At 38.4% G+C, this 24,464-nt stretch overlaps 2 protein-coding genes across 3 annotated transcripts; one reads left to right on the top strand and one right to left on the bottom strand.

Moving 5' to 3' along the window:
* Nucleotides 1–98: 98 nt before the first annotated feature.
* On the bottom strand, nt 99–11,806 carry srpra (SRP receptor subunit alpha). The gene is made up of 14 exons (XM_079621711.1): nt 11,461–11,806; nt 9,206–9,289; nt 8,956–9,119; nt 8,014–8,174; nt 7,754–7,907; nt 7,230–7,380; nt 5,694–5,815; nt 5,465–5,583; nt 4,566–4,652; nt 4,222–4,394; nt 2,748–2,961; nt 2,506–2,669; nt 406–504; nt 99–328 (listed from the first exon to the last, which is right to left on the bottom strand). The coding sequence occupies exons 1-14, from the start codon at nt 11,581–11,583 to the stop codon at nt 200–202; spliced, it is 1,944 nt and encodes a 647-aa protein (XP_079477837.1). The 5' UTR covers nt 11,584–11,806; the 3' UTR covers nt 99–199.
* Nucleotides 11,807–12,418: 612 nt separating this feature from the next.
* On the top strand, nt 12,419–24,258 carry arfgap2 (ADP-ribosylation factor GTPase activating protein 2). Of its 2 annotated transcripts, XM_079621083.1 has the most exons (17): nt 12,448–12,574; nt 13,313–13,431; nt 13,581–13,653; nt 13,767–13,898; nt 15,020–15,100; nt 15,875–15,989; nt 16,065–16,121; nt 16,603–16,653; nt 19,218–19,270; nt 20,219–20,355; nt 21,368–21,499; nt 21,638–21,766; nt 21,851–22,000; nt 22,088–22,214; nt 23,462–23,552; nt 23,636–23,757; nt 23,849–24,258. In XM_079621083.1, exons 1-17 carry the CDS (start codon nt 12,503–12,505, stop codon nt 23,867–23,869), a joined length of 1,662 nt encoding a protein of 553 aa, XP_079477209.1. In that variant the 5' UTR covers nt 12,448–12,502; the 3' UTR covers nt 23,870–24,258. The 2 variants fall into 2 exon arrangements, with proteins under 2 accessions (XP_079477210.1, XP_079477209.1); XM_079621084.1 differs by lacking the exon at nt 16,603–16,653 and having other exon boundaries at nt 12,419–12,574.
* The last annotated feature ends 206 nt before the right edge of the window (nt 24,259–24,464 follow it).

Genomic DNA, 24,464 nt, shown 5'->3' with positions numbered 1-24,464 from the left:
CGGTTGCTGAGGTGAGATCAAGTCAAATGTTATTCCTTCCACTCATTAAACTGAATCAAACACTTTTTCTTTTTTTTCCCTGGAACAAAACACAAGAGGGCTCCTAAATATAAACTGAATTTCAGTTAAACCTGTAGTAAACCAAAAAAACACATAGGCTTGTCTGCATTCACAGGAAGCTGAGAGCGGTAGCTGTAGCTCAGGCCTTCATGAGCGCGCTGACCACAGCCCTGGCGTTCAGGCTGCGCAGGTCGCTGTACGTCTGCCCGGTGCCCACGAACACGATGGGCTGACCCGTGATGTAGGTCATGGAGATGGCGGCGCCCACCTACAGGATACATGGGAAGATCTTAACCGAGGTCCATTTCACAAGAACGTCAAACTTAAGGATTCAAACAGTCATACCTTGTCATCGATGGTGTCGAACTTGGTGAGAACGATGCCATCGATGAGCCTGGGTTTGTCAGTCTTGGAATGATCAGCCAGGGCTTGATTAAATTTCACCTACAAAAATGCAGCAAACATCCATGCATTACAGACTGAATATTAATATTAGGGGTGATGAACTGAGAAATCTAATTTTCCCTGAGCTTTTGACATATAAGAGATCCTCATACTATAATAATATCCTACAAGTTTCAGAACTGAAAACTTCCTTGTCAGTCTCACACAGACACACCCCTTCAAACGTGTGCAAATCAGAGGCTAAAATCAGGCTAGGAAAAATGCCTTGGCTTTTAGTTCTAAATTATGACAATTTTTGATGTAAAAACCATACTAACATTATAAGGGCAACCCAGGAAACATTATAAAATAATATAACAATCCAGTTCATGACCCCTTTAACAGATCTGAAATGTGTTATGAATGTCAGGACTGGTTTCTGACATCGACTTCCCACATTCAAGTGGATCCAATAGAAACAGAACATAGCATGTATCAGGATGTCGATTACCTAAAAATGGGTGGGGCTTAGCAGCCAAGCCACTGTTCGTAATTGGTTGAATTATCCTGCTTTTCCTTTTCCTTGTGTGTGTTCAATTGAATTCATTATTAAAGGCTATCAATATCATTATTACACATGTTGCCATGTGGAATCTCTCCAGGTTTATTTATGATCAAAAATACTATAAAAACAGGAATATTGTAACATTTTCACTTAAAATACATTTAAATGAACATTTCCCATTATTACTTAAACAAGATGTACTCAAATAGATCAAACTAAAACAAAAAATGAATACAGACATTTCATAACCCCCCCCCCCCCCCCCCCAAACAATATTTCTAAAATGTTAAAAATTAAAAAACTGAAATCGTATAAAAAATTAATATCAAAATAATACTAAAATAGCACTTCTCCAATCTTCAGTCACATGATCCTTCATAAAGCATTCTAACATACTGATTTGCCACTCAAGAAACATTTCTTATTAATGTTTGCAAAGAGATGTGCTGCTTCATATTCTCTGGAAACTGTGATAATTTTTTTCAGGTTTCTTTGATGAATAGAAAGTTCAAAAGAACAACATTTATTTAAAATAGAAATCTTTAGTAACAGAACTAAAGTGACAGTAAAGACTTATTATATTTGATGCGTCCTTGCTGAATAAAAGTATAAATTTCTATAAAAAAAAAAAAAAAGTTTTCAACGTAATAAAAGCAGCAAAAGCATAATTAAAATCATAATTGACTGAAATACTCCTCCAGTGAGCTATTAACCCTTGCAGCCCAATATTTCAGAACCATCAAGCGCCCCCCAGTGCAAAACCACTGTTTATCTCCCAGTTATTAACCAGAAACATACAATTTGAATAGAGTGGTGCAGGTATGACGTCACTTTGTAGGCCAACCGGCAGTCAGCATCACGCTGGTTCCCTCGAGAAAAACCCAATAGGATGTTCCCACAGGCTTTAGATTATCACTAAAAATAATTATCACAGATGAATACAACTTTTATGAATTTTGAAGCCTAAATGCAGTCGCCAGAAGTAAAAAGCTAAAGGTAGGCTATAAACGAAGTACACCACGGTCGCTCGACTTCAACGTCACTATTGCTAAGCTTCTGTCAACTCTTTCAGTGTTCATCTAAAAACATTTTCCCAGAACATTAGAATAGTTAATAAGAGCACAATTATAAGCATAAGGTCGCTGTAAAAGCGGACTGAGTTCAACGTGATGACGGTTAATCACCTCGACAGCCTCTGTACTGTCATTTAGCCACTTGCTAGCAACCGTTTTTTTTCAAGACGCGCAACAGCTTAAAAAAAAAAAATCACGAGTGGGGTAATACAGATGTATTTTTTTAATATACTAGAATAAAACGTGTAAGTGTTTTGGGGGCTTGTGATCACCACAGACCTTATTTCAGCCATTTAATCAAAACTTAACATAAATGCTAACTCGCTCTGCGTTTTTGCCTACAAAGTGTCGTCATACCTGCACCACTCTATACAACACTATAAAGCAGCGCCATCTATAGACTATATCTGGCATTACACCTACCAGCTGATCCACAGCCTCATTGCCCACCAGCGCTTCTCCCACAAACAACACCAGGTCCGGGGTGTTGACGGCGATCAGCTTGGCCAGAGCCGTCATCAGGGGGGCGTTGTCCTGCATACGGCCAGCTGTATCGATCAACACCACTTCAAAACCCTGGTTACGAGCTGGAGAAGGAGAGATACGTTAACCAACGAGTCCTTGGAACAGGTTCATTTCTTTCATTGACATCACGTGGACTTTACCGTAGGCGATGGCTTCCATGGCGATCCCAGCCGCGTCCTTGCCGTAACCCTTCTCGAAGAGCTGTACGGCGGGGCGTCCGGCGTGTTTCTCCGGCGGGTGCAGAGCGTTCAGGCGCCGCTGGTGAGTCCTCAGCTGCTCCACCGCGCCCGCGCGGAACGTGTCGCACGCGGCGATGAGCACCGAGAAGCCGTTCTCAATCAGCCAATAAGAGATCTGTACAAGAAGAAAGGCACATGACCTTTAGGTTTTATTCAATATGCTGATTTACTGCTCAAGAAACATTTATTATTATTAGCAATATTGAAAACAGTTTTTGCTGCTTAGTGTTTTTGTGGAAATTGTGATGCACTACCATTCAATTATAAAAAACTAAAAAAAAAAACTTATTTAGTAAGGATGCATTACATTGATCAAAATGGCAGTAAAGACATGAGTAATGATGCAAAAGACTTTTAAAAATAAATCCTGCTCATTGAACATTCTATTCATCAAATAATCAAAAAAAAGAATCTGGTATAAAAATCTGATTTTATTATTAAAATATATATATTTTTGCGGTAACACTTTACAATAAGGTTAATTAGTTAACATTAGTTAATTAACTGACTAACATTAACTGACAATGATCAACACATTTGTTACAGTATTTATTCATCTTTGTTAATGTTAGTTAATAAAAATACAGTCGTTCATTGTTGTTCATGTTCAAAGTGGGTTACCTAATGTTAACCGATACAAACTTTGATTTGAATAATGCATTAGTAAATGTTGAAACTAATATTAACTAAGATTAATAAATGCTGTAGACATTCTTAGTTCATGTTAACTAATGTAGTTAACTAATGAAACCTTATTGTAAAGTTTTAACATTTTTGTTAATTAATATAGATATATTGTTTTTACTTTCAACATTGATAATAATAAAAAGCATCATTAATAATGATGAACACTGATAATAATTGAGCAGTAAATCATCATATTAGAATGATTTCTGAAGGATCATGTGACACTGAAGACTGGAGTAATGATGCTGAAAATTCAGCTTTAATGATAATAATAATAATTTGTTACATTTATACAACGCTTTTCTCGACACTCAAAGCGCTTTACATGTGGAGGGGGGGAATCTCCTCAAACACCACCTGGATGATGCGACGCCACACACCAGCTCGGATCACAGGAATAAACTACATTTTAAAAAGTATTCAGATAGAAATCTGTTCTTTTAAATTGTAATTATATTTCACAAAATTACTATTTTTACTGTTTTTTTTTTTTAAATCAAATAAATGCAGCCTTGGTGAGGAGAAGAGACTAAGAAATCATAGTGTATTTGTTTCTCGGGCATGCAAACCACACACACACACATTCCTTTAAATGTTAAACGCTTTTCAACAAAAGCTTTCCATGTGTTCCAGACCTTAAACTTCTACAAGCACGTTTAAAAAAAAATAATTATCAAACAAACTTCACCTTGGCGAGGTTGGTGGACTTGCCAACGCCGTTGACCCCGCAGAAGGTGATGACGAAGGGTTTGCGCTGAGATCGAGCGTCCAGCACGTCCCTCAGGATGTCCACACGCCGCTTGGGCTGCAGGATCTGCACCAGAGAGTCCTGTAGAGCCAGCTTTACTGTGGAGGCCACAGCTGGACAGGAGACAGCAGAGGAACAATTACAAGAGCAACACGAGCCAGGAACAGAACGCAAGAGAAGAGACGTGCACTCGATGTGCTGGCGTGAGGACGTCTGTGGGAAGGCTCTTGTTTGCACGGGCTGTTCAGCAGGTGTGTGTGTGTGTGTGTGTGTGCTGTACTCACTGGTGAAAGTGCCCATGACTTTGCCTTCCAGTTTCTTAGCCACAGACTCACAGAGCTGGGAGGATATTTCAGCTGCTACATTCTTGGCTAGAAGAACAAGAGACAAAATTAAAATTGCAGCTAGCTTGATCCAGTTACAGATGTAGGCTGGATTATACTTCAATTTAAGGTGTCCTTGTTACAGACCCAGTAATTATACACATGCACTTGCTTTACAGTTAGGGTTTGGTTTAGGTTAGTTGCATGTAATTATGCATCATTTACTGTTATTATACATGCAGTTTTGTTTATTAACCACTAGAGCGCCAAAAGTTACATAGCGCACCTTTAAATTATTTATTTTAACTACTTTTTTATTACGCTTTATTTCCTATGTTATTACTGTACTGTTTGATGTATAATATTTTATTTAAATCAAACATTTAATTTATTTTACTCACATTTTTATTTACATTAAACACATTTTAATTATGCTTTTTTTTTTGGTTAACTTTTTTATTATGTTTTTTTATTTACTTATTACTTATTTTTTATTAATTTAATCTAGCCTGGGTTTCCCCATGCTGCCTTGCGCGCAGCGCGATTTCATTCACGCTGCTAGGCAGCCTGGATTCCATGAACTAGATTTTTGCCTCAGCGAGGGGACCAATCACAGAACGGGGAGGGAGCAGCAAGACGATGACGACGTTTATGCGACACACCGAAGCAGTTTGTTTATATCAACATGTGCACTGCAGATTTAACTTCTACGCTCATGCTTGTCTTGCACAAACGGCAATAGTCGCTGAACGCCATCGTGTACACATAAATCTATGACCCATCGTCTTCTTCCTCGTCTAATTTCTGTCGCTCTATAAGTGTATTGAATGAGGTGCTATGGAGCAAGAGTGATGTCATACCAATAAGGTGGTCCTTCATCTTGTCCAGAACTGGCTCCATGTCCTCCTGAGTCAGATTCTTAGATCCCACCAGGCCTTTCAGCATCCCAAACATTCCCCCAAAACCCCCCTTTTTTGCTCTGCAGAGAAACACACAGAATCACTATCTTAAGGATTCAAATCAAGACACATTCAGCAACAGCAAGTTCAGAAGAAGACAGTGTTGAAAGAACAGAATCGAGATTTTTACCCTTTCTTGTTAGTGTCTGGCACAATAACTCTCTCCTCCTCTTCTTCATCCTCATCATCATCATCTGAGGACTCATAATCGACACCTTTCAGGTCACCTTTCATCGAATCCACCTGGATCAGCTGAGGAACACAGACAATTTAATCTGCAATTCATTTTAAATGTTAATTCATGTTAAACAACCACATAAATTAAACTTTTGGCAGTCTATAAAGGGATAGTTCACCCAAAAATGATCATTCTGTCATTCATTACTCACTCTTATGTCATTCCAAACTCATAAAAGAATGATGACAGAATATTAATTTTTGGGTGAACCATCCCTTTAATATTAAATATGAAAAATGTGCGCACGCTAGAAAAAAGATGGTGCAGTGAATTTGAATGCATTCTGAGTGAATGTCCTGTCAATGACACGACTCATTGCTGCCCTCTGACGTCTTGTAGAGTATAGAAACACAACTGCACTGCGCGTGTCAAACGCGTCCACGTCCATCCGCGCTTATCTGCGGTCGAGGATACCTTAAAGCTGAGCAGACACGGCTGTGTGCGAGACGGAGCGGAACGTGAAGTATACCCGCAAAATGAAGTATACCCGGGTCTTCCTAGCATTGTTCGGGAAGTAGACACACTCTGTCAGTTTAAATCTAGACTAAAAACACATCTCTTTAACCTGGCATCCACATTATACATTTCTATCATTCAAATCATGCATAAATTAGGCCAACCAGGAACACTTCCCAAAACACGTGATGTACTTGTTGCATCATAAGAAGAATGGCGTCTACACTAATATTAGTCTCTGTTTATCCCGAGGTTTACTGTAGCCAGCCGGATCCGGGCCGTATCCAGATCAGATGAAGGACCTGTGCCTGGACACGACCACAACACAATACAGACAGTGTCAACTGGACTATCCCCTGCGATGGCCTCATCAACACGGCCAAAGTTTTCACAACAAACCTTTTTTCCTCTGTACAAAATTTGTTATCAAAATGATTCCCATTCACACAGATCAACAGAAACGACCAAAAACGCTGTATTATGCGTGCCAGACAAGTAATTGGCAATGTCACTTTGTAAAGAAAGACTACACGCCCACGCACATATGCATTCAAACGCGCATGCCTATAAACTAAACACATAATATGCATGTGCATGCGGTCACTGTTTTCACAGATTCACGTTTCTGAAGTTTACGTGGAGATGACATAGCTTTCAAAACCCTTTGGGCCGCCAAACCGGCGTTGTCGTGTAAACTAACAGCCAGAAGGCATTCAAAGTTTTCTGTTTTCAGTTGAAAGCGGTATCATGCAAGCGGCCCAGCCCCTAAATTAATTTCTACAAAGGAAATTAATCAATCCAAGACTTAAGCTAGACAATGGCTTTCTTCAAGAGCTGCTGTACAGCCAAAACAATATGTGTTGCAATCATTTCCTATCATCACTGTAAAGCTGCTTTGAAACTATCTGTATTGTAAAAAGCGCTATATAAATGAAGGTGACTTGACCCGGGCCTTAAATCTGGACAGCTCACCGGTTCAGCTGAGGCCTCATAGTCTTGTGTCTGTGCGTCACTGTAGTTATTGCCATTGCTTCCACTGTAGTCCAGATCTCCAGTGTTCCTCCCACCCATATCCCACACCCGTTTAGCCTTCCCCTTTGGCTTCTGGGGTTTAGGGGACTTACTGTGAAATACAACAGCAATAAAAACTTTAAACATCGGGAGAGTTTATTAAGGAAGCTTGTTTCCGCCATTAAATAAAACTATTAAAAAGATAATTGTGATTTTTTTTCTCTCTCAGAATTGCGAGATGTACACTCACAATCGCAAGAAAAAGTGTCAGAATTGTGAGATGAAAAAGTCGCAATTACATTTTTATTTTTTATTCTGATGCGGAAACAAGCTTCCATAGTTTATTATAACTTATATCAAAGTAATCAGATGGAATAATGTAGTCTAGAACTCAACTTGAGGGTTAAAGTGGAAGTCATTTAGTGATCTGTGATAAAGTGGTTTCATCTGCAATGCATTTTCCCACAGTTCACAGTGTCTCCTACCTGGTGATCTTCTCTGGTTTTCCGCCACCCAACTGCTTACTGATGAACTTGGCACGGTTCCTCTCAATAATCTCCTCTGCGGTCAGACCATCGCCTCCATTCTCCACAGTCTTTTTAGAGACAGTCTGTGAAGCAGCTTTAGCCTGATCTCCTCCTGAGACGCCGGAGAATAGAGGAAAAAGAAAGAACGGTCACACTAAAACTTATAAGCACTGCAAGCGCCACTTACTCCCCACTGCCTCGTCTTTCACATTTCTCACCTTCCTTTTTGGCATTTTTACTTTTCTTGCCTCCTTGCTCCTTGCTTTTGTCTCCATCCTTTGTGTCAATCATGGACTTCACAGTTTTCTGGGATTTCTGGGACTCAATGAAAGTCCTCATAGAGGCGGGGGCCTTGGCTTTGCTGCTGTCCTCCGCCTCCCTGCGAACAAATTTTTTATTGTAATCTTGGTAACACTTTACAATTCATGTCTTAGATAACATGAACTAACAATGAGCAATACAAAAAGTAAAGCTACATTTTCAGCATCATTACTCCAGTCTTCGGTGTCACATGACCCTTCAGAAATCATTCTAATATGCTGATTTGGTGCATCAAGAAGAATTTCATATCATTTGAAAACAGTTATTCTGCTGCATATTTTTGTGGAAACCGTGACACTTTTTCTTTTTTTTTTTAAGATTGTTTGATGAATACAAAGCTCAAAAGAACATTTATTTGAAATACAAATCCAAATATTTTATAACATTCTAAATGTTTGTACTGTCACTTTAAATTAATGTAATGCATCCTTGCTGAATAAAAATATTAGGCTAATAATTAATTTGTATGTTTGTTCTTTTTGTATTTGTGCTATAGCTTGTGATTTGATTATATGTTCTTATTTTATTACTGACAGTTTACTTGTCTTTCACAATATTTGAAATGTATACGAGTCAGGCTGACACAACCTTATTCATTAAGGTTATGGGTCAATAACAACGAAGACAATAACTATGCCTATTTTATTTATTTATTACTTTGAAAATCTTGGTAGAAAAAAAACTTGCCGTTGAGCCCTGTATACCGAGAAAAAAATATTTTGATCCAAAGGTTTATCTCTTAAGTGTGTGAAATTAGTTTTGCAGACAAAAATACATTTTTGTTTTTAAATTCTGACAGCCATTCATATTTATCGACCCGGGAAAAAGGTCTTTCTCACCGTAGAAGATTGTGGAAGTCCTCTCCAAACTCAAAATTATTGAGCAGAAACTTTAGGGCACCCCTCTGCTCCAGTTCATTCTTGTATCGATCTCTGAAGTGAAGCTGGACATCGTCTATGAACTTATCCACGTATGTCAGCGTCAGGATCTTTTGAAAACCCACCTGGGACACCAGAAGCACACGATCAGGCATACGGACGGTTGAGCCATGGGACACTTGACTGAAATTATATATTTAATAAAACTCACCACAAACACAAGCTCAAACTCATTGTCCAGCTTGTATTTAAGACTGAGGGCATTGTGGTTGAAAGAGTTATTCCCAGTCCTCTCCTGCAAACAGAAAGCAAAAAAAACACATTCAACTTCTAATGTCTTAAAGTGCCCCTATTATGCTTTTTCAAATATTACCTTTCATGCAATGTGTAAAATGGCTGTCTGTGAATGTAAACAACGGTCTAAAGAATTGTAAAGTCGAAAGTGCACGATAAATAAAGTCATTGTCTCCCAAAAGAAAGAATCGACTCTAAACGACCGCCTAAATCAGGAATTCCAGTCTCACTTCGTGCCCTAGTAGTACATTTGCATAATGCCCGCCTACGGTCTTCATTGGCTGACCGGCGTGAACGTCTACTTTGACCCGCCCTCAAACACTGTTGCTGGTTCGTGTTGGGTACATGTCGAGAAGATGCTGGTTTTTGCTCTGCAAAACCAAATTGTCTTCGCAAACACTACCAACGGATGAGGATGTGAACAGTCAGTGGTTAAAATGACCACAACAATGCAACTTTTGCTTCTCATAACTCTTTGAGGTCTAAATGGGATTTACAAAACGCTTATCCATTTAAAATGGGTCAGTAGTACCCACTTTATTTGAACCAACTTGCTCGTCTCTGGCTAACCCGCGTTATTACTATCTTTAATAATCAGCTGTGGGCCACTATTACCTAAAATTGTGTCAATTAATGTAGATTGTCTGTAGTTGAGTAATAATAAAGGATGGAGCAAGATTTGTTTTACACACTATAATGTTACATCAGTCATTCACGTTAGTGCTCGGCTAACATATGCGCTGTTATTGATGCAGTTAATACAATGCAGCTCAATAAATTAGAAATATAAACAGCGGTTTGTTACACTTGTTATTGCTGATGGTGAGGAATTATCGTATCACTGAGAAACGTCCTGCTCGAGTCGTCCTTGCGATGGAGGTTCGGGTTGAATGACTAGTAGTTATTCCAATGTTTTATAATTGGACTCGAGCTCGGATTGATATGTTAAAATCGACGTCATCGTTACGGTCTTTACAGTAAGCTTTATGAAGCCTCCGGAGCTGAAATTCAGTTATGGTAATTAGCTTCCAAACACGCGCTGTAAGCAGACCAATCACAACAGACTGGGCCATCTGACCAATCAGAGAAGAGTGAGCTCTCGGAAAGTAGGGGTTTAGAATCTTCAGACGAGATTGAAAAATGTGAAAATGTAAATATGTGGTGATGTGTGCAATGTATATATATAAAATGAATGTGTTTTTCACCTTTGATGCATGTAAACCTGTTGTAGGAGACCTCCAAAACAAAATTAGGAACCTTTAATAACATAATAGGGGCACTTTAACATACTGTACAAGTTGTTATAATAAATCTGATAACCTTTTATTAAAAGTTAACTGTTGGATGGAGCTGAGAAGGTTGGACAGACCAAAATCATAATTTTAAAGGGATGGAGAATGATACAGACACTCGGTTTGTTTTCATGCTAGGTTAGATAAATAGATTAGATAATAGTTCATAAAATATGTGTAACATTAATGGAAAGAGGCTTTTGATGTTATATATATTTATTTTTTTACTGTTGCATGCAATCATAAGATTTGACAAAAACAACTTTATAATACTGATAAAATATTTATTAGAGTAAAAAAACAAAAGTCCTCTCTGTCAGGGCTTTTATATTGCAACAAAGAATACAACCTTTACAAGCAAAAAGACAAAATATTCTAAAAGGGTTACAATGCATGAAATTCTAAAATTAATAAACTAAAAAAACAATTAATAAACTAACGCGTTTTATCTTATAAGATTTACACCATAGAAGAATAATACATTTTTGTTTACATTTATGAATGTAACATTTTTCAAGGAATAATACTACTGAAATAATTATAAACGAAACATGAAAGGTGTCTATATTCAGCTCTGTTTGTCTAAGCTGGCACGTGCCGTATTACGCAACGCATAATTGACTGCCCAACATGTAACTTTAAGTTACAATCCAAAACTGAGATTCAGATGCAACCTAATGCGTCATCTGTACTGAATATGAATCAATATTCGTGCTACATTACATCATCCAACATAGTTCCCATAGTAACCTGCCTACATTACACCCTCACAGCCTAACTAACCCATGTGTTAGCTGGGCTAAGCTGGCGATATCTGCCCTGCCTACATAGCGTTACTGAATTAAACAATAATCCACAGTAGGCCGGGCAGGGACTTTACCTGGAGGATGACGGAGCGGATGAGAGCGTTGACAGGCCCAGTAAAGGATTCAGAGACTCCGGCCCCCTGGAAACACCACAACACGATGCCCCCTTTACTGAAGATGGCGAAGAAGTCCAGCATCTTTGCCAAACACGAAACACCCCAATTCTAGGTTAGGACAGAACAAACAGCGTTCAACTAAAATGAAAACGTGTAAAAAAATAAATAAGTACTCCAAAGTTGCCCTGCGCTTGAGTTAATGTGCGCACGCAGTGCTGCCTGCCGTGAGAATCAACACTCAACTCACGATCAGACACGTCAGTGGCATAATGCGGAAATGACGTAACTTCCGCCTCATATGATCAGGGCATTTTTTTGTGAGATTTTCTTTTATATATGAGAATGTACAATTTGTTTTTTTAAATTATGCTAAAAGTTTGGAAAACGAGGCATACATTATTAATCTAGTGATTATACTTGTTATCTTTTTTTATATTCATCGCGGTAATTTCAGTAATCAGTAACATTGGTTTTCTCTGAGGTGCTTAAGAAATTATAAAATATAATATAATACAATATAGATATACTATAGTTATATAACTATATATAGTTATCATGTAGTATTTGTATATGTATGTATGCAATTGTTGTTTATGCATTTATTAAAAAATCAGGGCTTGAAGTTGTACTCTTCGTTTTACATTATGTATAACTTATGGATTCATACTAGATTAACAAAATCCATATCTGTGTAAATAATAAGTGAATTACTCTTTTAATAAAATATTTTATTTATAATTTTTTTCTAATTTTTTTCAAAACAAAAAACTAAAAGTACATTTTACTAATATACTGATGCTCCAATTTTTGTATCAATATTTAAATTTTATACGAACAGTCTATTATACATGTATTTTCACGGAAATTTTCACGTTTCTGTGAGAATTTGTTAATGGTCTTCAAAAACGTTTGTCTCGAGGGACCTTTATTTTTCACAAACATCACTTCCGCCTAGTCTTTTAATGTCTGGTTTCTGTTTTCCCTCTGCTCAGTTGGCAAGATGGCGTCGGAACCGAACAAGACAGAAATTCTAACCATTTTTAAACGTTTGCGCTCTATACCTACAAACAAGGTAACACGTGAGGTCTTATTAAAACCTACCTGTGACTGTTTTCATTATCGTTATAACTTATTCAGAGACATCCTTATGTGTGTTTCATGTGGGATTACGTGTCATTTGTTAGTCGCTAAGCCGGTGCTGATGGGGCCTGAGTGCCGTCTAACACATATATGTTTACTGTCAACATCACACCTCAAAAACAGACCAGTACTAAACTACCAAACACGAATTATTTCGTATTAACGAGCTATTATGATTACATCAGCTGTCTTAAAAAGAAAGCAGATGATTGTAGGTTTACCTGCATATGAGAATGACGCAGTGGCGATGGAAAATGACTCATCCTGTTATAATATGCCTCAAAATCCAAAAAAGTTCTCTGTCTGTACAGTCTCATAGATGGATCAAACTCATCCATATGATAAAATCTGTAAATCTGGGCATGGAATCGTGAATTATTGTACGATCAGATCTTTAAGTGTTTATAGTTTGTTATTGACTTAAAATTGAACGTTTTGGTGAAGGTTTTGTACATTCCTTTTATATTTTCGTTTTTCCGAATGTACACATTACTGAGCTTTTTATGAACATATGGTTTGTGAACCATTATGTTGTGGTTTGTGAACCATATGTTTGAACACTTTTCTCTCTGTCTGCAGTCTTTAAGTCATTTCAAACATTTGTTTACAAAGGTTTATTTATGAAACGTTTTTTTTTATTATGAACCTGAATGATTTGTTTTGTGTGTAGGCCTGCTTTGACTGCTCCGCTAAGAACCCGAGCTGGGCCAGTATTCCATATGGAGTATTTCTGTGCATCGACTGTTCTGGGATCCATCGCTCTCTGGGAGTACACTTGAGCTTTATCAGGTCGGTCTGACTCTCTATTGTCTTCCTCTTTAATTACGTTATGCTGTCATGCAAATGTCTGTTAAAGGTTTTAGTCATCCGTGGTGTTCCACAATGCCACGTTCATTTGTTAATAACAAGGCACGAGTTGAGGGGTATTGTCTTTTCAGATCCACAGAGCTGGATAACAACTGGAGCTGGTTTCAGCTGAGATGTATGCAGGTTGGAGGAAATGCTAATGCGGTTAGTTCTTCTTTTTCCGACCCTATTGCATCAGTTCTTCCTTTAAAACTTAGCCTCTTAATTCAGCTGTTGAGCCAATACTGTAGACTCTATATACTTTTCTTTGTGCACAGATGGGTTTTTTCCGCCAGCATGGCTGTACCACCAATGACACCAATGCGAAGTATAACAGTCGTGCGGCTCAGATGTACAGAGAGAAGATTCGACAGCTTGCCAACGCTGCGCTCTCCAAGTATGGCACTGAGGTGAGCACACAAACCTCATTCTGTTCCAGCGTTATCACTGCCTAGAAAGTGAACTATGTTCCTTGGGTTTGTTGTCAGCATTTGTTATTAAAAGATGTCATGCTGTTAACAACATCATCTAAACTAAAGGCATCCAGCTTAGCTTCAAGACCCAGATTTTACGTAAGACTTTTGATGGCAAACCCAACACTATACTAAATGAAATCGTTCTTTAATAAAAGTAGCAAAATCTATATCTAAATTTATTAAAATAAACTTTATGGATATTGCAACAGGCATGTTTTTACAAGTAGTCTGAATGTTTGGGTTCTAAATGCCAATAATTCACAGAACTGCACATATTGTGCATATCATCCATGTTTTATCTCTGTTGCAAGTCAAGACGCCTTTATTTATATAGTGCTTTATACAATACAGATTGTTTCAAAGCAGCTTTACAGTGATAACAGGGAAATGGTGCATTTCAGCAGAAGTTAGTTCAGTGTTGATTCTGTTCTGTTGTAAAGATCACCAATTATTATTAAATTAGTTCATTTTATCTAAAGCAGTTCTGCAAAAAAATATGCTCAGCTCAGCGTAGTCTGGGTTGTATATTCTTTTTTATTGGTGAGTTTGTTTGATTGAATGCATGCTTTTTGTTGTCAGCAACAAATGTCAAGCATTTTCTTCATGGATAAATGTATCCCGATTATGTATTGTTTATTTAATGACTTTATGGTTAATTCCCCAACACAGAAACACTTACTGTGAATCTATAATAACAGATGTGCAACCTAATAATAATTGCTAACCAGATATTATAAAAATATTTTTGTTTTGGATTATTTTATATTATTTGTATTTTTTTTTGTTACTTTATATATTTTAATAGTTCTATTTTGCTGTTTAGTTATGTAAAGCAGAAATATATTTGGATTTATGGATTTCACTTTTTTTATTTATATGCAGTGGTGTTTTTGATATTGAATAAACTTTGAACTTGAGTCACTGAACAAACTCCACGTCCCAGCAGTTGGCTATTCGTCAGCTTTAACTCCCCAGACTCACTTGTTATGACGTCCAGTGTATCTGGAGAACTTTTATTCTGCTTTCTGACCCTCTTTTATCTTCTCATCGTTCAGCTGTGGATTGACAGCTCAGGCTGTGCTCAGCCATCACCTGTAGAGAAGAGAGAGACTGACTTCTTCGATGAGCTCACACAGGTAGGACACACAGGCTAGGTGCTCATGTTGAATAAGGTCTTACTTTGCGACCACTAAAAAAGTATGTTCTGTGTAGTATGAATGTGATCCAGATGTACTACATTCGCCATGTCGTCATTATCACGTGACCTACCAGCGTCAGTTACGTCACTTCACTGCCATTCATAAATCCTCTCCCTGTGGCCTTATGGGATAGTAAAGTGTCCATCGTATGCACACTTCAGAATATTGCCGGAAGTAGAAGGTCATACTCTTATATTATACATTAATGGAGAGTTCTACATTCTTGTCGCATATTGGATTCAGGCACAGAATTGATGCATTTTGACTAGTAAATGCTGAGTTGTCTTAAGGAACACTTTTATTTGTATTTATTTTTAAGAAGTTTTACTAAACATTTAGCTCAACAGTGCATCTGTTTAGGGACCAGTTTACCGGTGTTTTTTTTTTCTGTTGGTTTGTGTGTGTGTGTGTGTGTGTGTGCCAGAAACAGAATTCCCTCAGTCTTGGAAACCTGAAAATATCATGGAATTTTGTTAATTATATTTGTGAGAGAAATATTTTTATTTTAAGTTTTTCTGGTTGTCTAAAATATTTAATAAGTAATTGCATTTTGTGAGTGAAAAGATCTTTTAAATTCCTTATTCTGTTATTGGGTTCGACTGAACATAGTGTCCAAAGTTTCGCTTTCTCTTTAAGGTTATGCTCATGCAGATATGCCATTATTATTACGGCTTGATGTGTAATATTGAATAATTGTTTTCTTACCTGTAGCCTGTCAACAGTTGGGACATGGCGTCCCCATCCCTAACAGATCTGAATGGAGCTGTAACTGTTAGCCCTCAACTGGAGCAGAGCAGTCCTAAGAGTTCAGAGACTACCAGCACTTGTGAGTGTAGTGCATTACACACCATTAATACATCATTACTTTTACATGTAAACATTTCTTGTCCATGTGATCCAGTGCCTGAAGAGGGTCCGAGCATTGAAGGACTGAGCACTAGTCCTAAAGCCACAATAGGTGAGTGTTTGCTGGTTCGTGTGTGTGTGTGTGTGTGTGTGTGTGCTCTGGCAGAATGTACATTATCATCAGAACATCCCCATGTGTCTATTTCTCCCTTCATCACCCAATTCCCCATATTATTTCTCCCTTCATCACCCAATTCCCCATATTATTTTTGAAGTGTTTTTTTTTTTTTTTTAGATAATATCACCACACATTAATGAATCCTATAAGCAAGTCAAGCTCCAGGACCTGTTTGGGACCTGTATATCAACCTTTTTATGGACAACAGCAAATAATAAAAAGAAAAGCAAAAAAGTCCTATGGTACTAAAACACCATATTTTATAAACATTAAAATGACAAACTCATGACTATGTATGTACTTAAGTCTTTTTAAAATCATTTCTGTGTGTAATAGCAAGCCAGTAGATGTAGTTCTGCGACATTTATTGCAAATGAATTCAGAGCCTGCTGTCCTGTCTGTCCTGTTAATGTAGAGATTGAGAACTCAATGAGATTGGTGTCTGAAGAGCGTCAAACTCCTGAAGGTGATTTGAATGATTTTGAAATGCCTATTGGCTGATCAGAAAGTAGCAGCATGGTTCTGCGCTTGACTGACACTTAATTTGAGTGTGTGTGCCGCTTTGGCTCCACCCCTTCCTCTTTAATATATATTTACTGCAAAGCTACTCGTATTTAAAAATTGTCTTTACTGCTTATAAAAAAAAAAAAAATCTTACTTCTTTAAATCTATTCAGGGTGTCATCAGGGACAGTGTATGTATTGCACTGACAATTGTTGGCTGGGATTTAATTTATTTTATTTAAAAATTGAGATATTCAGTGCTAATCAACATTATGAAACAAATGCTGTTGATCGAGCTTAAAGCCCAAAGTATTCTTCAACCGTCTATTGTTGTTGCCATCCACTTTTTATTGTTGTCATTTATTTTTTGAATGCGGCCTGTTAAAGGAACACTGCACTTTTTCTAGAAATAGGCTCATTTTCTAACTCCCCTAGAGTTGAACAGTTGAGTTTTACCGTTTTCGAATCCATTCAGCCGATCTCCGGGTCTGGCGGTAGCACTTTCAGCATAGCTTAGCATAGATCATTGAATCTGATTAGACCGTTAGCATCTCTCTCAAAAAAATGACCAAAGAGTTTCGATATTTTTCCTATTTAAAACTCGACTCTTCTGTAGAACATCGTGTACTAAGACCGACACAAAATGTAAAGTTGCGATTTTCTAGGCCAATATGACTAGGAACTATACTCTCATTCCTGCGTAATAATCAAGGAACTGCTGCCGTACCAGCAGCGCAGTGATATTACGCAGCGCCTGAAAATAGTCCCCAGCTCGGTAACTTCCAACGTGACCGGCACTAACTAAGTTTGTAATACCATTGGAGGAGAGAGAATTTTTTTTTTGATTTTGAGAGGGAAATTTATTTAATTTTATTAAATAACATTTGAAAAACCTACAGGTAAACCTTCTATAAATATTTGTGAGTTTATATTTATTTTGTTTTATTTATAAATATTTTGTTTGCCTACTTCAGTTCTTGTTAAAACTCACTAGATATGTTTATTCTGTGCATTTTGGGCACTTTTTGTGTGAAATCATATTTATTTCGTCCATCAAAAGTGCGCTTTCACTTTAATTGAGCGTGAGCAGCGCAGCAAAAAGAGACTCGGCGCAGAAACCCACGCTTCACTGCTGCTCACGCGACGCTCCTGCTTGACGCTTGACGCTCACGCGCTGCTCCTGCTCGCGGTGTGAATGCACTCATTGATTAACATGCACGCCGAAAAAAATACGCGCCGCTCACGCTTGCGGTGTGAAACGGCCGTTACAGGCAAAATTAAAGAATTTATCCTCAACTAGTTTTGTGGTGTAGGTCTACATATTTTAGATTGTTACCTTCAAATAATATTAATAGCAATTTAAAGATGTGGTAGCGTTGGATCTGGACGGGAAGGATAACTCTGGGAGTTGGAAGGGGTGTCCGACACGTTCGCGGATCTGAGTGTCGCGATTCCGGTTTCATATCGCATATTGTTACAGCCCTATTTGGGGGCACAGCTTTTTTTCAGTTGAGACGCTTTGGTTGCGGTTACGCAATATCCGCGGAAGTGTGACTAGTATCTGATTTCACAGATAGACTCCTGATTCATATCCTATGTATATTCTGAGACCAGCAATATTATTTTCTCCTCCATTGTGCTGTTGTTGTGCTTGTTGTTGTCTTTGTAGAAGCAGGATGTGACAATTGGTCAGTGTGGTATTTGTCCCGCCCCTCTTGCACTGTGATTGGACGTCTGGGTAAAAAGTGACTGATGAGTTCGGCATTTTACCCAAAGTTGAAAAATGTTCAACTCTCAGCGACTATTATAAAACGCTAAGTGCGCAGCTGCCTCGTCACACTGCTGCCATGTTTAAATATGTGGCTCTCCCATTAAAACATTACAAATATACACTGTCCTTAGGAAAAGATGCTTTGATGGCCTTAATTATTGATGCCACCTTTGATTCCTTGACACATTCCCAAATGATTATAATTGTTTTGTTAATCTAATTTCTAGTGTGTAAAGTCACTCACTGATACAAAAGGTGTAGGGTTTTCTGATCTCATAAAGAGCTCGCAGACACTTTCCATTCTGGACACAGAGCTTATGTTGTGGTGTTTCTGATGTGTACTTCCGGTCTGGATTGATTTATGCCCTGGAATGAGATTAGAGCGGCTTTTCATTGTTGATCATGGTGCAGTGGGTCTAAACTTTAAGACCAATTTCAGCATTCGTCTTGGTAAAAAACTTCCAGTCACCCCAAATTTCTATTTATTTTTGTAGCTCATTGGTACAGTTTGCAAAATGAATACAGCATGAATGTTCACATGTACACTTTCAACACACCCTTGCTCTGATAATCTAATTGATTTGTGTGCAAGTGTGACCTCTTGCCTTTCCTCAGGCTTTGCCGGCATGATATTTCTCAGGCCATGGCCTCTATCGCCATACACTAATGATCCTTATCTAGAGAAGTTGTGTTCTCTGGAATAATCTAGGAGGAAATGCTTGTTTACTTCTCTCTGACTATGCTTTCCGCTTTCAGAAATAAAATCCTCCATCATTGGAAAGAAGAAGCCAGCCACTACAAAGAAAGGGGTAGGTGAACAATCAGTGCTCTCGGTCACTTCCTATTCAGGCAATTGTTTCCTGATCTCACCGTGTTCAGTTTTTGTCAGTAGGTGTCAGACTTGTACAGCATCGCATACTGTGGTTCTGCCTCAAGCTAAAGAAGAAAAACAAAAATCAATGCAGACATGTGCAAGTAATGGCAGAATGCTTTTCCCCATTCAGTTGGTCAGACATTTTTTTTTTCTTTTTCTCTCTCAGTAAAGTGTTTTAAGCATTAACCGGTCATATTTCATCTTGAAATCAGATAGGATAATATAGTTTACTTTTAAGGATTATCATTGACTCATAATTGTGTAGTCATTGAGAATGAGACTTTAATTTCATTGTGGTACTCTATCAAAAGTCTCTATTTTTTGTGATGTTAATTTAGATAAAATCAAATTATTTGTTGTACTGCTTTTATGCTGTTTTTTTAAGTGGATAAATATACGTAGTTGACAGGCGACAGTCTTTTCTTCCCTATATTGTCACTTAGAGTGAAACTGCTTCTCGAAGAAAAAAAAAATGTAGGGCAGGACTTGAATTTGTCCTTCGGTAATTTATTGGGTGGTTGTGGTTTTCTATTGGTCGATCTTGTGAGTGACAGTTTGTACCGCCCTCGCACCTATAAACATGTCATCAGAGATGATGTCACTGCAAGAAGGGGGGGGGGGGTTATTTTATTAAATATTATGAAGGCACATGAATTAATAAAAAATGTGCAATCATATATATTTATATATATATATATATATATATATATATATATATAAATAATAAACACTGTAATATTCCATAAAATAAGAATTTTCTATTACGATTTGTTTTCTTCGTTTCTCTTTTTGTCAAATGTAAACCATCTGTCATTTAACCTCAGAGCTCATGGTTATCTTTCTAGGTGGTAATTTGAAAAAATGTCTTCCTTTGGTTTTTTAGCTTGGGGTTAAAAAGGGTCTTGGTGCCCAGAAGGTGAGCAGCAAGAGCTTCACTGAGGTGGAGAAACAAGCCCAGGTGGCAGAGAAAATGAGAGAGGAACAGGTCGCTGAAGCCAAGAAACAAGCCGAAGAGTCCATGTGAGTCGAATTCAAAATCTGTCTGATTAGAACTGTTGGACATGTTTGCAGATGCTGGAAAACTTTTTTTTTTTTAAAGCTACACTGTGTAGGAATTACTCCCATCTAGCAGTGAAATTGTATATGACTACCAACTGAATATTACTTTCTAGCCCCTCCCATTCCGAGGGCGTTTTAACTCCTACGATGGCCGTATTATTTCAAATCTGCCGGCAGTCGCGAGTAATCTCCCCCTCGCTTTCGCCACGGTGCCATTGAGTGTAAAAACGCGTAAGGCGAAGCCTGATTTTCCAGGTATGTCCCTCTTTGGCTAATGTATTTTCAAGATGGAGGCGCAACATGGCTTCCGCCATTCGAGCGACTCACCCGTATGTATAATAAATAGCAGATTCTACGCTTACGAGAATATTTCATTAGTTGGTAGAAGTAATTATACATTAATGAGCACATTCATTTTGAAAGAACAAAGTGTTTTTTTGCTAAGAATCAACTTAAAAAATTACTCGGTGTAGCTTTAATCATTCTTTAGAGGTAAAGAATGTAGTTCACTAGTGGCACCTTGTGGAATTACAAAAAAAAAGCATTTTTTTCAGCCTTTCAAACACACTTTCAAAGTGTCGCACCTTCCCTCAAACATCATGTCCAGCTCTTGCGGTGCTAGTAAAGTCATCTCTCAACCCTTTAAAAGTAGGCTACTTCCAAGAAAAGGTCAAATATTTTCTGAATACTTTTAGCTGTGTTGCTATGCGTCATGAGTAAGCAACAGAGTCGGCACCGGCTCTCAAAATGCTTTGGTGGAAAAGGGGTAATTATGTCTTTCTGAATGAGTGTATGGTGGAGCTGTATAGTATTGAAGCGTTCAGTGAACAATTAACAGGGTTAATAAAGTATGTATCTTACATACTTCACCTTTAAAGATTTTGCCGTCTCTTTAAACTATTGAATTGTCATGCCTCTTCTAACAGTGCGATCAGAGCTATAGCTTTAGCTTTTTTTCCCTCTGATCTCACAGGGTGGCCTCGATGCGACTGGCCTACAAAGAGCTGGAGATTGACAGGAAGATTGAGGAGAAGAAAATACAGAACCTAGAAGGGAAGAAGAAGCAACAGGCGGAGAGACTGGGCATGGGATTCGGGAACAGGAGGTAAAGACACAGCGGAAACCTCCATTAAACCACTGTCACATTAATTACATCACTCCCCTCAAGCATGACATCACCGTCTTCAGCCAGGACAGACTGATGCGTGTATGTTCGTTTTGTTAATGTGATGTTTTCCCGCAGTGCCGTGTCTCATTCCGTGATGTCAGAGATGCAAGTGATCGAGCAGGAGACCCCGGTGGGAGTCAAATCCTCCTCTCGCTCCAAGCTGGACATGTTTGATGAGCCTGGCTTTGCCTCGGGACCGCCAAAGTATGTTTGTGAAGGACGGCATTTGTGTGTGTGTTTGTGTGTGTATTTTATGTTTGTAATTCATATCATTCATTGTGATTTCAGGTACAAGGACAACCCGTTCACATCAGGAGACAGCTTTGGGTCACGGTGGGACAATGATGGAGGATCATCTTTCTCCTCCTGGGCTCTGGAGAAGGATGAACCTAAAGACAGTGAGGTCACCATCTCAAGCATCCAGCCAATCGGAGAAAGGTTGGTCTGTCTTAATAACGTGCTGATCCAGTAGTCAGTGATTTGATTTGTGGCCGCTTTCATGACTGGTGACACGGTGCATGTCAGGTTGCCCAGCCGACGGAAGCCCGAGGTGTGTGTGCCGGCCGCAGAGTCTAGCGAAGCACGAGAGAAGTTCGCCAATGCTAAAGCCATCTCATCGGACATGTTCTTCGGCCGCGAGAGCAACCCAGAGGTACCGTGAGCCCACTAGACCTTCAGTACATCGACTTAATTTTGACACTAACTGGACATCTTTGGTAAAACTGGTGTTTTGGTGTTCATTTACTGTAATCTAAGGAGAATGTTATTGTTTGTACAATTTTATAGGGGTGTGGGGAAAATTCTTTATTCATATATCAATCTTCCGATTTGCATCGATTCACAAATTTCTAAAGTGTTACACTTCTTTAACTTCAGAGTACTAAAAGTTACTTAAAATTATTGACGTTAATTACAAAAAGCTGCGAACAAGGACTAAAGGTTGTGCTGACAGACTCGCATGCATGCGATCTCGAATTCAGTTCTTTCACAGCTACACACACACAATTGTCAAAATGACGTTGAAAATGCACATCGTGTGGACTGTGGAGTTAGCTTGGTCCTACCAGACTCTCGTACATTTCATTTGTACAGAGAGTCTGGCCTCTCTCCATTGACAAGCGTTAACTTCCTTGTAGGCGGGTTCTCTGTTGAAGTTTAAAACTATTGGATCTGCCCAGAGCCACTCTGGATCTGCCATAACCAATCGCTAATGTTTGGTCGTGAGTCTCGTGTCGTATGTCAACTCAACGTCATCGTTCTCAGCCACTCCCTCTGTTCGCTGATTGGACCGGTAAAAAATTGATCGGAGAAAACCCAAGAATACACCGCAAGCCCAGACGTAGTTCTGAAGGAAAATGAAAATGGGCGGAGCCAGGCTACTGTGGAGTATTCAATGTAAACAGTCTGTTATGTCCTACCCAAATGGGAGAAAATCGGATGTGTAACAGATCCGTGCGGTCATTCTTAAAGGGACAGCAGCCTCATAACCTGTTGCCATCCTTTTCATTAATGTAGATTAAAAAAACACTCACTGCTTTTGACTGAATCACTTTTTTATCTTTAATGTGAATCAATTTATATTTAATTCACACAGTAAAGAAGACTAGTGTTTTATTTTTAAAACTGCTAAACTGTCTACCGCAGTCAAATAAGAAAAATAACACAACAGTAAACTACAATCAAATCTATGCACATATCGAATTGAAATTTGATTAAAAATCGATCGATTTTTAATCAAATCGTGACGTCAAGAATAGTTTTGAATCGAATCGTGATGTACCAAAAGATTCCCACCCCTACAATTTTATGTAAATTTGTTTATTTACAAATGTGTAATATATTTAACTCAATATGGAGACTTCTTTCATTGTTTCTATAAATATGTAATGTCTCTACTAGTATGAAGCAAAGACTCGTCTCGAGGGCATGTCTGGAAGCACGTCCATCAGCTCTGCTGACCTGTTTGGTGACGGCAGTGTGCGTTCCTCTGGTAAACACATCCCTCTCCATCTCGCCATGTTGCCGTTGTATATTGCGCAAGTGAGACTTTGACTGTGTGTGTTGTCCCTGTAGGCTCATCAGGATTCGATAACGTGCTTCCCTCTGGTCCAGACATCGCCCAGTTCAAGCAAGGTGTGAAGACTGTGGCAGGCAAGATGGCAGTGCTGGCTAACGGGGTTATGAACACCATTCAGGTGAATGAACACATTTGCTTTATATTTCAGTCTTGATTCTGATTCAACACTTCTACGTCAGCTGTATTAACTCTCTCCGTTCACGTTTCAGGATCGCTACGGATCTTACTGAAAGGACTGAGTTAGACTGAAATGGAAGTTGCATCACACAGGACACGCCTCACTGCTGATTGGATCTGGTCTGTCTTTCCTACATGAACACACATCATAGAGAGAGAGAGGGAGCGAGAGAGGAAGACGAAGACCTGCGAACTCACTCTCTCCCCAGACCACTGTAGACTCTTGCTGACAGTATTTTATTTTTTAATTTTTTTGAAGACTCTTGTTTTATTTTCAGATATAACAACAGAAGCGCTTGACAGAGTGTAAAGTCTGTTTTCAGAGTCGCAGTGCTTTCTGTTTGAAATAACAGTCCTGTTTTCTATGCCATGTACTGGTCTTTGATTTCAAATAGTTATGGATTTTCTGGAATTAAATGTATAACTGAACTTCTAGTGCTAATATGTTCTAATGGCTTTCTTTTTTGTATTTTAACGCTCTCGGAAGACCTCAGTGCATTCAGTAAACAAGGAAAGGGAACCCCATATGGTATATTTATAAATTGAGCCCATTTCCTAAATACAATCTTTCAAATTTTGATGCATTATCATCATTTTGCATTGTTAGTTATTATGAGAACGTTTAAGTGATAAAATAACAGTAACATT

Source organism: Phoxinus phoxinus (assembly GCF_949152265.1).
Source record: "Phoxinus phoxinus genome assembly, chromosome: 8".
Classification (NCBI taxonomy): Eukaryota; Metazoa; Chordata; class Actinopteri; order Cypriniformes; family Leuciscidae; genus Phoxinus; species Phoxinus phoxinus.
This window is presented reverse-complemented; position numbering and strand designations above follow the sequence as displayed.

What these genes read in the sequence shown, in the direction of transcription:
- srpra (XM_079621711.1), bottom strand. Translation starts at nt 11,583, where the DNA reads ATGCTGGACTTCTTCGCCATCTTCAGTAAAGGGGGCATCGTGTTGTGG. An exon ending in GACTTCCACAATCTTCTACG is followed by an intron (nt 8,175 to 8,955) that starts GTGAGAAAGACC and finishes ATTTGTTCGCAG; the next exon opens with GGAGGCGGAGGACAGCAGCA. An exon ending in TCGACACCATCGATGACAAG is followed by an intron (nt 329 to 405) that starts GTATGACTGTTT and finishes TGTATCCTGTAG; the next exon opens with GTGGGCGCCGCCATCTCCAT.
- arfgap2 (XM_079621083.1), top strand. Translation starts at nt 12,503, where the DNA reads ATGGCGTCGGAACCGAACAAGACAGAAATTCTAACCATTTTTAAACGT. An exon ending in TAGTCCTAAAGCCACAATAG is followed by an intron (nt 16,122 to 16,602) that starts GTGAGTGTTTGC and finishes CTGTTAATGTAG; the next exon opens with AGATTGAGAACTCAATGAGA. An exon ending in CGGCAGTGTGCGTTCCTCTG is followed by an intron (nt 23,553 to 23,635) that starts GTAAACACATCC and finishes TTGTCCCTGTAG; the next exon opens with GCTCATCAGGATTCGATAAC.